This window comes from Cololabis saira, chromosome 22 (genome assembly GCF_033807715.1).
Source record: "Cololabis saira isolate AMF1-May2022 chromosome 22, fColSai1.1, whole genome shotgun sequence".
In the NCBI taxonomy this organism is placed as follows: Eukaryota; Metazoa; Chordata; class Actinopteri; order Beloniformes; family Belonidae; genus Cololabis; species Cololabis saira.
The window spans coordinates 14,570,669-14,585,447 of NC_084608.1; the positions used below are offsets into that span (position 1 = coordinate 14,570,669).

Genomic DNA, 14,779 nt, shown 5'->3' on the forward strand with positions numbered 1-14,779 from the left:
CAAGAAAAATAAGGAAACATCTGTAGTTTTCATAAAGTGATAATTTGTTGTTTTGGCTTATTGTCTTGTATCCAGCTGCCACCAGTTAAGGCCTCTGACCGTGTTGCAGCAGCAGATCCAGACCAGCCGTGACAAAGCTGATCTGGACCTTTTCGTAAGGTGAACTCACCCCCCTGAGACATGTGCAACCTGTCAAACCCTTCTGTTTAGTTTCCTGTAGCAGAGACGGCGGGGAAATGTTACACATTTAGGCATTTTCTCAGATATGAATGGGGGAAAAAAAAGAGTGTAACCCTCTCCTGTTCCTCCTTCTTTGCTTTTTAAATATTTCAGCAGGTCCAGTGATCTGACTGTGCTGGGTATCCTGATGCTGGGCCTGTGCCTGTACATCCCCGGGCTGGTGTGGTGTAAGAGAGCTGATGTCATCGCTGAGGAGAATCAAAGAGTCCACTATCTTTCAGACAACTCCCCGACTGATCAATACCTCTACGCTGTAACGGTGCACACTGGACTCTGCTCTGCAGCCCGTATGACCGCAAAGGTGAGACTGTTTAGTGCTCATTTAAACCCATTCAAGGTTCATCAGCACCTATAGTCCAGTTGCATTGAGGCTAATACTTCCATATATATCACTATAAGAGAAGATGCCTCTCAGGGTTTATTGTCCTTCGTATGTTTAGCTGTTGAAAGCTCATTGTTTAGTTTTTTCCCCCCAAGACTTCTTTCTGAATCAGTTGAAGACTTTCAGAGGATGTGGAGTATAGCTTGAGCAGGCTACCATTTAGGAGGCTAATACACAGAGACAGGCAAACACATTCACGTGCAAGTCTTTTGTTGCTTTATTGAATGGTTTTGAGCAAATGTGGCATGTAAAAATTGACTTGAGCAACAAGTGATGCTAACACTTTTCACCACTGAGCAGTTCCCCTTCAATCAACAACCTGTCTTGGTCAAAAATTCAGGTAAAATCACACAATAGCTTTCACTGATAAAGTGCAAATATTTAGCTATGCTGCCAGTGAATACATTCGTTGTTTTTTTTTTTTACTTCTCAACCCTCACAGACGAAAAAGCAAGAATCTATTGAAATTTGTTTAATTGTTTACGTCATTATAAACTGTGGCCTCTGATGAGAGTCATGAAAATCTCATCTCCCTTTTCTAGCTAGAGTATAACTGCATTAGACATACTCCGGTGGGGGTTACTAGTTTGTTTGAAATTATACACAACTATCCTGCAGTGAACGTAGTATAGACTCCTCTGACAGGGGTGGTGAAAATGCCTGCAGAAAAGAAATACGTCCTGATTGATTTTTTTTTTCTTTGTAGCTTTAGTTTTGTCTATATTTTTCATTAGTACACATTGTTATGTTTTACAGAAAATTGTTTAAATACATGGTCTCCCAAGAATAATAGGCAGGCATGAGAAAAGTACCAAAAAAGCTTCTAACTGCCTTCTGCTGGTGTGTTGGTGAACGTGGTGAGTGCCTGTGTTTGGGTTGTAGGCCGGGCCAAAATTAGTGAAGACCTTATTAAACTTCAGTGTGACATCACTGGAGCAGGGTCCAGGAACCAGACCTTTGAACGGTCTGAGTGAATGTAGAGAAATGCAGAGACAGAAGTTATTCTTCACATTACTCCCATGGAACATATTAAACTGCTGCAGAATGGCAATGCAAGCATCATTGACAGCTGCAGTGTGTCACTTCTGCCCATTAAGAAGGTGAATGGATGTTGCCATTAGTCTGCATCAGTTTGCCTCTTACCGTCACTTTAAACTTTCAGCGCCGGCTCATTTATCTCACCTGCATTGAGTTGTTGGAGCTCCTCCACCCCAGTCTCAGTTGAGCTGACTCTGAGCTCCAGCAGAGTGTACATTTTAAAACAGGTGTCAGACACGTGTGATCATCACATGTGGCATTCAGGGTCAAGGGATAAATCATGCCTCACAGTTTTTTCATGCTGAGCTGTGTTTTCCCTTTTAAGCTCCTCCATCATACTATTGCAGGTATTCAGTCTGGCCTCCAAACACGTTTCATATTTCCCATTGGCAAGTTGATTAAAAGCATTTACGTGTGTTTCTGTTGCTAAAATACTTATTTTCAGTGGTAGCTGTGTCTCTATGTTCTTCCTCTTCAGTTCTTGCAGCTGCCTTCCGCTGGAGGTCATTGTGGTCTTCAAAACTTTGAACACCCGTTCCCTTTGTCGCAATGAGTAACTTAAAATAGCTGAATACAGGGAAGCCCAAAGGTCCACGGGTGTGCTCCTACAGATGACATTTTTGAAAACTAAACCTTAAATATGACCTTTGGTTAATTTTCTGGTTGCTCATGGCTGAACTGGAGTCATGAAAATCTTTGATTGACCCGTAACAGGTTTGACTGTATCGATTACTAGCTAACTTTGGCTAGTTGTTGAGAAGTTTACAGGAGCGTTGCAGATGTTTCTGTTGTAGGAGTGGTCATGATCAGGTTCATCATATGTCTATTTGATGAAAATAATAACTAACAGGATTATATGCTAGTCTAAAACAAAAGCATTTATAAAGATGACAACTCTTACGAATTAGAACTACGCCTTTTTAGTTGTATTTATTCCCTAAACTGGCCTCAACCCTCCCCTAGAGTCTCATCGTCTGTCCTAAAATAAAACTGATTCCTACAGTTGCCTTGTTTTTTTTTTGTTGCTATTTGCAAATGAATGGCCCCCTCTAGCTTAGCCCCCAAGTTACAAGGTCAGCTTCCATATTCAGCATTTGGATAGAAATTCAAATGTAATTTTCATTTTTAGCTGATAAATTAATTTATTTTATAAAATTTGAAGTTGATTTTCACAAGTCGAGCAAGTTTACTCCTTTCTATCTAACCCATCACCACAATGACACATACAGGGTTGTTTTTATTGTTTTCATCAGGTAAAATTATTCAAAGCAACACACTTATATACAATTAGGGGCGTGGTCTGTTGATTGGCAGACAGCTCAGCCAATAGCGTATCCTTGGCTTCCACATAGACGTAATGTGTACTGTGGTGCGATAAATCAGTATTCAACATCTTTGCTTTGGGGCAGCCACAAAACAACTATCCATATAGTTTTCTTGACAGTGAAAGTCAACAATTTGAGGTGGTTGATTTTGTTCTCAATCTCATCAAAGAACACAAAGAAACACATGGTTTTTCAAATTTTATTTTTCATTCCTGTAATATTGGCACTTTGCTCTCAAAGTTGAAATAGCAGAAAACCATCAAAATTACTGTTAGATGACATTCCATAATTTAATGGAAGCTTCAAGTAGATCAAGTCCCCTTTTTCCAGCTGAAGAACTAACGCGTTAGACACAGTGACATAACCAGTCCTGTCATTGAAATCTGACGCATACAGCTTGTTGACGTCGTTGTGACAGAGAAAAGCACCCATCACCTGCCATGGGCGACTTTCCCGCAGGGTGAATCTGAAGTAGTAGACGCCTTTGACTGGGGCTGTGAAGATACCTGTGTCAGAGGAGAAGGTTGGTGTTGCTTAAAGCTAAAACACGCACACACGCACGCACGCACGCACGCACGCACACACACACTGACACACACAGTGCCACATGGAAGAGTGCATTTCATTGGGTGTCAAATGTGTTGAATCCTCCCTGTGCAGGATGGGTAAACAATAGGTTTTGGATTATTTCATTTTTTTCACAAAATCACAAACTAAAATATTTCAACTAAGATATTTTCTCATTACTGAGCAACGTGCATGAAGGTCATGTGCATGGATGTGTTATTTTGTTGTCAACACTGACAACAAGTTCTCCTTCAGTTTGAAACGGTCACTCATCTGACACCGTGTGGTGGATGTGAGCACCTGTATCTGGGTTGTAGGCCTGGCCGATATTGCTGAGGACTTGGTTGAACTTCAGCGTGGTATCAGTATTGAAGGGTCCAACTTCTTTAGAGAGTCCAACTGAGAACGCCACCTTTGCCTGACCTGTGTGGATGAAAATACTTTTTCACATCACTGACTAATTTAACAGTAACGTCCTCTGAGGTGCTGTCTCAACATTGACTTACCCTCCGTCTGTGTCTGGAGTTCCTCCAGTTTGCCTTCACTGGTGCTCACTCTTGATTCCAGTGCTGTCAGTGTGATCAACTTTTTTATCCTCCCGTTGCCTTTCATTTAACATCTCTCACAAATTTTTATTGTAACATTATTATCCTACCTGTGGTTTTATTTTCACCTGCTGTCACTCTGGTTACGAGATCTGCAACAAAGACCATGAAGATCAATAAAAAAAACAGAAGATAATGGCAATTAAGTGACAACAACATGTTTCATATTTCATATTTCACCACAGAACTGAAAAACGAGAAGAAAAAAAAAGCTAAACTTTGGTATTGTGTGATGATAAAATTATAGGTTTTATAAGCTTTCTCCATAAACTCTAATGTACTTTTGTCATTTGAATGTTTATGACAGGATCACACATTTCAACAATAAAAACATTATGTAATATTGGTTGAATGTTCTAAGTTATTTCAATCATTGTTATTTACATTTCAATTTAAAAAAAGTAATTTTAATGGACATATTCAGTTTTTAGTCCAGTTTATCTGAACTCTTTGTCATTGAAAACTTTTAGTTTTCTTAATTTCTCAAAGACCATCTGATTCATTTGTTTTTCTAAACAGTAAGGCATATAATAGTGCAACATATTGGATCAGGATGATATTGACTGGGCCATTCCTTGATTGGTTGATTGATTGATTAATTATTAAAGGATTTGCCCTGCCCCCTCATTTTTAACCATTTTGATATATTTCATAATGTCCTTCAAACCTCCATTAAGCAGTAGTCTTGGAGACAAGTTCAGCCTAATTGTTTTGTACATTATTCATTTTGTCGTGGCTGTCAGTTGGAACTACTTAACTCTTGGGCATGTGGATCTCTTTATACCGTTCAAAAGAAAAGAAAAATACCTGCACATAAACTTCTGGAAATGGTCTTAAAATCAACCCAGCTGTTTGTTGATTTGGGCCTAACAGGATCAAACTTTTACTCTACAGCTGCTATCATTATTTACAGGGTATCAGCGTAGACTTATATCAGAGTGTACATGTCAAGTAGATGCAGGGGACGGGAGAGTCTGTGCTGACAGGTGAGCCGGAGGTAGAATAAGTCTTTCATGTGTTTGAGCAGCAGTAAACTTGGCACTTGTGCATCTCATGCTGAGGCAGAGATGAACGAGTGAGTGATGTGAGTGTGAACAGCTGCTTCGGGTTATTTGGAGGCATTGCAGTTCTAAATCATCAATAAAGCGACGTCAGTTTAGTGCAGCATAGGTGATACATGATTGATATGTCTGTGCACTAATGTCAGGTTCCTCCAGCATTTACTTTTTGATGATGTTACCTGCATTCTGGCTCTGAAGCTCCTCCATCTCCTCCTCGCTGGTGTTCATTCTGTCCTGCAGCACTGTGGGCAGGTTTAACATTTCAGTTGTAATTCGTGTGTGTGTGTGTGTGTGTATGTGGGCGGGGGGTTAATGTGCTGTGATCTTACCAGAGTTCATATTTTGGCTTGCGGTTAGTCTGTCCTCGAGATCTGCATTTGAGGAGTAAGAGTATTATTATTTATTATTTATTCTTCATGTAGATTTTTGCATCTTACCGATGTTGGTTTTGTGAAGCTCTTCAAGTAGATTTTCACTGGTGTTCAATCTGGTCTCCAAAACTGCAAACATTGACAGTAACATTAAACTGGGTTTCATTGCCTCAGTAAATAAGCCTTTAATGATTTTTGGAGCTTACCAGTGTTTACTCTGTTCAGTTCCTCTATTTTGTTGTTGCTGTGTGTCAGTCCGGCGTGCAATACTGTAAAAGGCATTTTGTTTTCCATCAAACTATTTTTTTAAACTTTTAAACTTTTTTTTTTTTTATTTTGACCTCCAAAACTGTGAATACATTTAAAAAGGTTTATTACTAAATGAAGACGGGATTAACTCTAAATATGCATTTCAAAGCTGCCAGAGTCTGTGAATAAAGCCGTCAGAGGACATGAAACCAAACTTTACATCATATATGACCATCTGCCATCAGTGTTTTGGGTCTAACCTGTGTTTTCCCGTTCGACCTTCTCTATTTTGATCCTGTGTTCATCGGCGATGACTTTCAGCTCCCTCAGCTCAACCCAGATGTCAGAGGTGGAGTTACCATTTCTGCTGCCCTCATGAGATGCATCCTCGCTCAGACCAACGATATTACTTTCCGGCAAATCTCCATTCTGGCCCCAAGTCCGTGCCCAGCACAGGCAGAGCAGCAGTGGCAAAACAAAGGCAGCTCTCCTCATTCTGAACTATTTCTTCTCCACATATCACTCAGAGCCTCACTATATAAGAAAAAAAAAAAAAGGCGGTCGCAGAGCAGCTGTATGAGAATTAAACAGGTGTTCTTGATAGCAAATGTAAACACACACTTGAAGGCTGAACTCCTTTCAATTACATTCTCCATAAAATATGTGAAATACAACATAAATAATAAAACTTATATGACTTATAACCTACTGATGTGCGTATTTGAACATTTTCCATGCTCACCAGGTTTTCATAGTGCTGTATGGTGACGATGGATTCTCACAGACTAAAGAACTTCAAGTCCCAGGATGCACTCTTTTCAGAAGGAATTGCAAAGACACCTTTATATTGAGGTAAGTTCCTCCAAATCTCTAAAAATTACAATCAAACCCGCTCTTCTCACTCTGCCTCGGTGTAATTTCTGTGTCTGTTCTCCACAGTGCAGCAGACAGTCTGGGCTCTCTGTGGGGGGTTCACATCTGGCACGACAACTCCGGCCCTTCGCCTGACTGGTACCTCGATGTACTGGAGGTATCAGAGGTAAAAAGCCCCTCCTGTTCAGTGTTTGCAAGCACCTCTTTTGTTTCTGCAGCTTGCTCTTGTAGTTTGACTGTGGAGCCGGCGTGTGTACGTGTTTGTGATCCAGGTGAAGAGCGGGCAGGTGGGGGGACGCTCTTGGTTGTTTGGGGGTCAGTGTTGGTTGGCCGTGAACAAAGGTGATGGGCGGGTGGAGAGGATGCTGCGACTACGCACTCATGGAACAGGCTTTGCAAAAGTAGGCATTCGACACTCACACGCTCTTAGTGTGAATCCTCTCATGGTTAAAGGGACCCTGGGTTTCCACATGTGTTCTTACAGATGTTCTTCGACTACCTGGCTGATTTCCACATGTGGATGTCTGTATACAGCCGTCCTTGCCCAAACGCCTTCACACACACTCAGAGACTTAACCTATCTCTGCTACTGCTGATGGGGTACGGCTGCGTCAACGCCGTGATCGTCTCACTCACGGAAGATCGGGTAGGTCAAGTGAGAACCGAAAAAACACAATCACGTGCATGACAGTTATTTCACACGCGCTCTCTCTATGCTTTGTTTACAGCTGCCGTTCCAGTTGGGTATTATTGATTTATCAACTGTTTCCATAACGACGGGGCTCATGAGCGTGGCAGCTGTGTCACCTGCAGCAGCAGTCATATCTTTCCTGTTCAGACTCGGGGGAATAAAGATAGCAGGTTCAGGAGTCCTGCATGCAAACAACACGTTTCCTGGAAAGCATCATTGTGAAGGTGAAGTTTGATTTGACTCTCGGTTTCCATCAAGCCAAGTCGTTTAAGCCTTTCTCCAATTTGTATATACCGTATTTTCCGCACTATAAGGCGCACCTAAAAGCCTTTCATTTTCTCAAAAACCGGCAGTGTGCCTTATATATGATCATTACGGTCATTTCTGTTACTGTAGTCAAGGGGATTGTGGGTAATGTAGTTGGTGTCGCCGAAGTAATGGCGCTAAAAACGTCAGGAATCGTCACAGACGTTCAAGACAACAGCAGCGACGCTGACTCGCATAATGGCGACTTTGACGAGACGGAGCAAAGCTGGTTTTTATTTTGTTAATAAAATTTGACATACGGTATTTTTCTTCTTGTTTTTTTTTTTTTTGCATTTGCTGTAGGATTTTGTAGCATTTCCTGTAGCGCAGCTCCATCAGGTAGATACGTAACTCAACCCCTGCCACTATAGTACGGTATTTTACCATATATTTACGTGCACCTTATAATGCGGTGCGCCTAATATATGGAAAAAGTTTTTAAATACGTCATTCATTGAAGGTGCACCTTATAATGCGGTGCGCCTTATAGAGCGGAAAATACGGTAGTCGTGTCTTTAAGTCTGTAAACTCCTCGCAGATGCTGTCTCAGTAACTGACAGAAGTGAAGTTAAATCAGAGCCCCATCTCACCCGGACTGGCCTCCAGCAGAAACTCCAGGTTAAATCCACAAGTTATGTTTCCTTACTTGTGCTCTCTCTCTTTGGTTTCAGAGCATTGTTTTTCATCACTGTCTGACCTCCTTTATGCGCTGCAGGACATCAACCTCATCTCCATAGCTGCTTCAATCCTGGAAAGTGAAGACAGAGATGAGAAACCTGTGTTCCGGCCAGACGTGGTCACGAGGGGCGCGGTGGAGGATGCTCCACAGTCTGAGAGCAGTGTGGAACTATTTCTGGTTTCCAAGTGGTGTGATGCCGATCAAACCCCTGAATCTTTACCCGAGAGCATCAGGTCTCGTGGAAGCCTTAAAGCCACGAGGGAAGACCTTCAGAGTGTAGAAATGAAGCGAGCGCTCAGACCGACGTCCCTGTGGTGTTGCTACCTGGCCTGGGCGCTGTGTCTGATCTCCTCTCTCTCCTGCCTGCTGCTGGCTGCAGCGCTGGGACTCAGGTAGTGGATGTGTGATGCCGTTGACTTGATGTTTTAGAAATGTTTTATGTTGCGGCCCTGTCACGTTGTGCCAGTGTCACTGGAACTGTGATTATGTCTGTTTTCAGATTCAGCAGCGCCAAAGTTCTCCTTTGGATACATGCTCTTTTCATCTCTCTTGTGTCTTCCATCTTCCTCATCCAGCCAGCAGTGGTAAAAGAAATTACAATTTAGATCATTCTTTCCTTTTGAAAACAACAATCAATGTAACTAAACACTGATGAAAACAGTCAACGTGAGTTTTGCACTCCTGTCTTCCCCTAGATACTTGCCGTGGCAGTTGTTGTGTCGTGTTGGCGGAAGAGCCGCTCAGAGTTTCATTGTTTTATCAATGAAAGAGATTTTCCAACAGGGATTTCAAGAAAGTGGATCCCCGACGGTGCTGAAGACCCAGAAGAACAGCTCAGAACTTCGGCTCTCTCCCAGAAAAGGTCTTCAGAGCTGGAAAAGGTGACAACTGTAATTAGTTAAGTGAGTTCTGTTCTTGGACGCAGACGGATACATGTTTATAACCTCTGATTTACTGCAGCTCGAAGCTCGCCAGCGAGCTCGGTACCTGCGTCTCGTCCGCCCGCCTGCTCAAGCAGAGCTGAGGAAGGCTCGGGGGAAGCGAAGGAGAGAGGCTCTTATCCGTGAGACCCTGAGGTCTGTCTGTGTGTTTTGCGTGAGCACCTAACTGTAATGTCCTTTCAGCTTGAAATAATAAGAACACATTATAATTTCTCATGCAGGGATTTCTTTCTCTGCACCACCATGCTTTTGCTGATGCTGTGTGTAACCTCTGGAAGCTCAGCCCAAGACCATTACCATCTCAACAGAGCAGTCAGGAGGCATTTTATGAGGCAAATCCTGCACAGATACACCACAACCCCCCCCTCCCTTCCAACACGGAGAAATCAAAGCTTCTGTTTTCTGTCATCAGGAACCACGATAATGGTTTTATGTCCATAACAAGTCACGAGGACTGGTGGAAGTGGGCACACAGAAGTCTGCTGGATTTTATATACGGGAACTCATCAGCCAAAACTGAGGTGAGCTAAAACCAAAACTAGCTTTTGGTTGATGAAAGACCAACTTCGCCCAGTCAAGGATTCATGGAGTCAAGTGATTTACTGACAAAAGGTCCTGTAATGGATAAACAAACATCGATACTTCATATATAAGGTGTGTTATTTTTTTTCCAACAAAATATAACCAAACTAAGTTTCTTGAACTGGAGCTTTCAGGTTTGTTTTAACACAAGGCCAAGGAGGGAAGACATTAGAAATTATCTTACACAAACAATTGTTGCTGCTCATCAGACTAGAAAGGGTGAGAAGGATATTTCACACACAAAAAAAGAAAAAAGAAAAGATTCAGACAGCTGCAAACCTTCCCAGGAGTGGAAATTTATAGCAAAATTAGGTCAGACTGTGCAGTGGTCGGAGAAATTACAAAATACTCAAGCTTCTCAGATTCTGTTGACCTCAGTTGGCATCTCAAATTTCAAGCATTGGGTAGTATTATGTAGCTTATGTACTGAGGTTATGACCTCAGAACTGAGAGGGTGTAGGTTTTTTTTGGAGCATGTGAAGTATTTAATGTTTATTTATCCACTAGAAAAGGCCTTTCGTCGAACTGTCTCATTTTTTATATCACTATAAGTCAAAGTCCAACTGTATTTTATTGTTTCACCACACAGCAGTCGTGTGTTGTGATTGGAGCTCCAGTTGTCCAGAAGACAGAGATGCACGACTCATTTCAGACTCAGGTGAGGTAGAAAAGAAGCACAAAGGGCTCCAGTGCTTATAAATGCTGCACATTTCTTTCAAAATAAGCAGTTTTCATGACATTTATGGTTCAAATGGTTCAAAATATACAGTATCTGTAAAATCTGTAAATATGCTTCAAGAGAAAAGATTTTGATTAAACCCAATGCATGTTTAGTTAAATTTACAGATTTCTTGAATGATCTAGAATATTTTATATTAAGGAAATAGTTGGTTACATGGTGCAAACTTTCAGGATATAATAACACTCTTGTTTTGCACTATATGTACCTGTAGAGAGTGCTGTTTGCTAATCATGAGCTCAAGATGCAGGCGTACATACAGCAGTGCTTATATAGATGCAATCAATTTCCTGTATATTTAAATTCTCCAGACTAAGACGTGTCTGTTTTTTGATTTTTTTGGTCAATCTCTCTGACAGTCAGACGAACCGATGGCATGCCACGTGCCTCTGCCTTGCCTTTCTTGACAAAGGCACAACTCTAACGAGATAAACAGCCTTTGAACAAGGTTCAGCTGTGGTTTAAGCTGTTTTAAAGAGAGTTTAGTTCAGTGTTTGGTTGATTTAGACTATAACTATTAATTCAAATGATTAAGACGATGCAGAAAAAACATGTAATGTGCAGCACATAAGCATCACAAGGAGATGCTTCCTATAAGAAATCTGACTGATAAAACCCTCAAGAAGTGATGATTTGTTGGAGATGCTATTGAAAGACATTTCATAGATCCCACAAGAGAAGTAGTTTCGTTGTAACAGGAAGTAATACTAATGACAACCAGTACGAAAGCTTAAAAGGAATGAGGGGCGATGCACTCTGGTGCACATCCTGCCACGGCTCTTTCTGTGTAGTTTACATGTTCTCCTTGTGTTTCTCTGCGATTCCTGCAGGTTCTCTGGTTACCTTTCAATGTCAAATATCATGTATGTTTATATCATTAGTAATTATTTTAGTATTAGTATTTATGAATATTGAGTATTTGTTTGGTTATATGTATCGCTGTCAATCCCTGGCGACATGTCCAAGGTTTACTCCTCCTTTTTGCCCAGAAACATCTGGATTATGCTCTAGCAAAGCCCCGTCACGCTGAATAAGATGAAGTAGGTTTAGATAATGAAATGATGGATGGATAGATGAAGAAAGGGATCCAATAATATGTTTAATGTGATGACAGAAAAAGATTGACAATAAGCAAAAAAGCGATGAATAATACAAAATAACCAGATAATAGAAAAGCTACATACAAGAGGCTGGATGATATAATCGTGAATAATGGACTACTCAGGTTGAGGAAGCTTATTAGTACTACAGTATTTACAATAGAGGAGTGTAAACATTTGTTCTACTGTAACACAGAAGTAAATGGTTTTATACTGATTATACTGCTGAATTGTAGGTAATATTTCCTAGATGGTCCTTTATGAAGCAGAGCTTCATGATTCTTTGTGATGCATTTCAGCATCTATCAAAGTTTAGAATTGATCACTTTAATGAAAAAAACAAGTTACCCTGATGCCATCATTTCATGAAGAAAAATGTTCTATTATGCATTTGTCAAAGCATCCACCTTGTATTTAATGTGCCTTTCTGAGGGTGTGCAGGTTCCCATGGCAACTCTTCCAAGGACACGTGATGCCACTCGTTTCTCTGCAGAACCATTTTCCACTGTTCACTTAGGCCCCACAAAGTGAGAAAAATATCAATATGATCATAACAACGTGTTTCTCAGTGTTCTCTTGACAATCACTGCGGAAATAGTTTTCTGAGAAAATCCCTTTTGTTGTCTGAAAGAAAAAGGTACTGTTGTTCTGCAGGTTTGATGCTGCATCAAAACTGAGGCATCTGCAATCTAGGGGCTGGCTGAGTGGACAGACGGTGGCCCTGAAGGTTCAGTTTACCTTGTACAGCGCTGCTCCGAGCCTGTTCAGCAGCGTGGTCCTGCTCGCTGAGCAGAGCCATGGAGGCGCGCTGCTGCTCTCTGCCCGGGTCCAGTCAGTGAGGCTGCATCACACTCCTGCTGCCTGGGACTCTGTTGTCATGCTCTGCCAGGTAAACGCTGCTCAAGTACAAACTACTTTTGCATTTCTTGTTTTTGTTTGTCACAATCCTGAAGGTTTACCACATTTTATCTTCCTCACCACCAGCTCCTCTTCCTCCTACTGTCTGTACTGCAACTCTGTCATCAAGTGTGTGCTGCTGCCCAGCAAGGGCTGATGGGATACTGGAGGAGACCCTGCTCCTGGCTGGAGGTGAGTCTGTGTCAGTTATTCCAAACAAGAAAACACCCACAAGCCTGAGAGATCTCCACCCTCACACAGCTGGGACACGTGGGGCCGCACAGCGGGCCACAGACCAATGCAAACATGCAAACAAGACCACAATGACCCGCCTGTAAGGGTGAAGTAACCTGTAGCTGCTAAACTAACATACCTGCACACAGAGCCGCCTGGGAGATTTGTGAGGCCCTGTGCGAAATGGCTGGGGGGGGCCCTCGCGCGAAATTTTTGGGTTTTTCAGGTCGGATCGGGTGTCTATATGCGCAATTTTAACTCTCCAATTAGCAAAATACTGGATATCTTCCCCTGCCTCATCGTCATCTGGGCTTGCCTCGACGCGGGGCCCCCACGGCTGCTTGAGACCTGGTCGGATCGGTGATTTTTGTAACAAATTTATCAAACGAGCCTTTCAGAGAGGCAAATAAACTCTTCCATTTTCTTTCGTTTTTTTCTTTTTTCATCCCCTGATGGAAATTTCCTGAATCTGTCTCGTTCTCTCGACATTGTGTGACAGTTTGTTCCAACTCCACCGTCTGGATCAGAGCAGCTTGTGTCTGCGCTTGGTCTGACGCAGTTGTATTGAACAACAGACATGCGCATCATTGCACATATATTTATTGATATATACAGACTAGTACACATTTAGGTCTGTAATGGAACGTGACTGTTGATATTTATAAGGGAAAAAACGAAAAAAAAACGAAAAAAAAAAATTGGAAAAAAAAAAAATTGGAAAAAAAAAAAAAAAAAAAAACCGCCCATAGCGCGAGGCCCCCTGGGGCGCGAGGCCCCGTGCGGTCGCACGGTACGCACACCCCTTGCGGCGGCCCTGCCTGCACAGCACAGCCGGCATTTTTTTTTTTTTTTTTTTTTCATTTTGCCTTCATTTAACCAGGTCGGTCCCGTTGAGACACAATGACCCCTTTTTCAAGGGAAGCCTGGCCAAGACAGCAGCATAAAAGAAATTACAATTGCAGACACACAAGTCACACAACAAAAATTACAACAATTACAAGGCATAGAAATCACAACACACAGATAAAATACATTTCAAGGAGGAAGCAACAGGGCTAAGGCTCTGGATTCACATTAAAAACAGAAACAAGTACGATATGAAGCTGCTCCAATTTCTCTAACACAAGTTTTCAGAGCTCCAAGATTGATGAGCTCCTTTATCCTTTAGCTTTAGAGTTTTTTGCAGTGCATTCCAGGCAACAGGTGCAGCGTACTTAAAGCAGTGCTTACCAAGTTCTGAGTTAACTTTAGGCACATTTAGTAAATAAAACTCGTTGGAACGTAGGTGGTATTTGCTCTGGGATTTGGAGAAATAGTTACATAAATAGTGGGGGAGCAGGCCCAGGATAGCTTTGTAAATAAAAATATGCCAATGAATAAGGCGCCGTGCTGCCATTCAACTCGGGTATATATATATATATATATATAATATATATATAATATATATATATATATATATATATATATATATATATATATATATATATATATATATATATATATATATATATATATATATATATATATATATATATATATATATATATATATATATAGAATGCAGTGGTGAGTAAGGGCTTTACATCCAGTAACAAACCTTAAGGCACCATGATACACGGTGTCCAGTGAGCGTAGGCAATTTGCAGGGGCATACATATAAAGGAGATCGCCATAATCAAGTACAGGGAGGAAAGTGACAGCAACCAGCTTTTTCCTGGTAGAAAAAGAAAAACAAGATCTGTGACGGAAAAAAAAAAATCCCAGTTTCAGTCGTAATTTTTTTACCAGGTTTTCTACATGTGGTTTAAAAGAAAGCTGATCATCGATTAAAATGCCGAGATACTTGCAGGGAAAGTATCTGAAGGTTGAAGCAACTATCATGTGGGAATTTGAACGATT

At 41.4% G+C, this 14,779-nt stretch overlaps 2 protein-coding genes across 2 annotated transcripts in view; one reads left to right on the forward strand and one right to left on the reverse strand.

Annotated features, from left to right (window-relative positions):
• Positions 1-14,779, forward strand: part of LOC133423364 (polycystin-1-like protein 1) — a 34,478-nt gene that overhangs the window by 17,045 nt on the left and 2,654 nt on the right. Inside the window, exons 31-48 of the mRNA XM_061713552.1 lie at positions 76-159; positions 334-541; positions 6,584-6,690; positions 6,778-6,877; positions 6,984-7,112; positions 7,196-7,357; positions 7,440-7,626; positions 8,247-8,326; positions 8,424-8,779; positions 8,887-8,971; positions 9,083-9,268; positions 9,348-9,463; positions 9,550-9,660; positions 9,741-9,849; positions 10,500-10,568; positions 12,191-12,276; positions 12,404-12,638; positions 12,734-12,838. Coding sequence (XP_061569536.1) covers positions 76-159; positions 334-541; positions 6,584-6,690; positions 6,778-6,877; positions 6,984-7,112; positions 7,196-7,357; positions 7,440-7,626; positions 8,247-8,326; positions 8,424-8,779; positions 8,887-8,971; positions 9,083-9,268; positions 9,348-9,463; positions 9,550-9,660; positions 9,741-9,849; positions 10,500-10,568; positions 12,191-12,276; positions 12,404-12,638; positions 12,734-12,838 — 2,515 coding nt within the window. The remainder of the gene's footprint in view (positions 1-75; positions 160-333; positions 542-6,583; positions 6,691-6,777; positions 6,878-6,983; positions 7,113-7,195; positions 7,358-7,439; positions 7,627-8,246; positions 8,327-8,423; positions 8,780-8,886; positions 8,972-9,082; positions 9,269-9,347; positions 9,464-9,549; positions 9,661-9,740; positions 9,850-10,499; positions 10,569-12,190; positions 12,277-12,403; positions 12,639-12,733; positions 12,839-14,779) is intronic.
• Positions 3,171-6,339, reverse strand: LOC133423226 (heavy metal-binding protein HIP-like). The gene is made up of 9 exons (XM_061713389.1): positions 6,099-6,339; positions 5,796-5,858; positions 5,656-5,718; positions 5,548-5,589; positions 5,398-5,460; positions 4,208-4,249; positions 4,059-4,121; positions 3,853-3,975; positions 3,171-3,491 (listed from the first exon to the last, which is right to left on the reverse strand). The coding sequence occupies exons 1-9, from the start codon at positions 6,331-6,333 to the stop codon at positions 3,220-3,222; spliced, it is 966 nt and encodes a 321-aa protein (XP_061569373.1). The 5' UTR covers positions 6,334-6,339; the 3' UTR covers positions 3,171-3,219.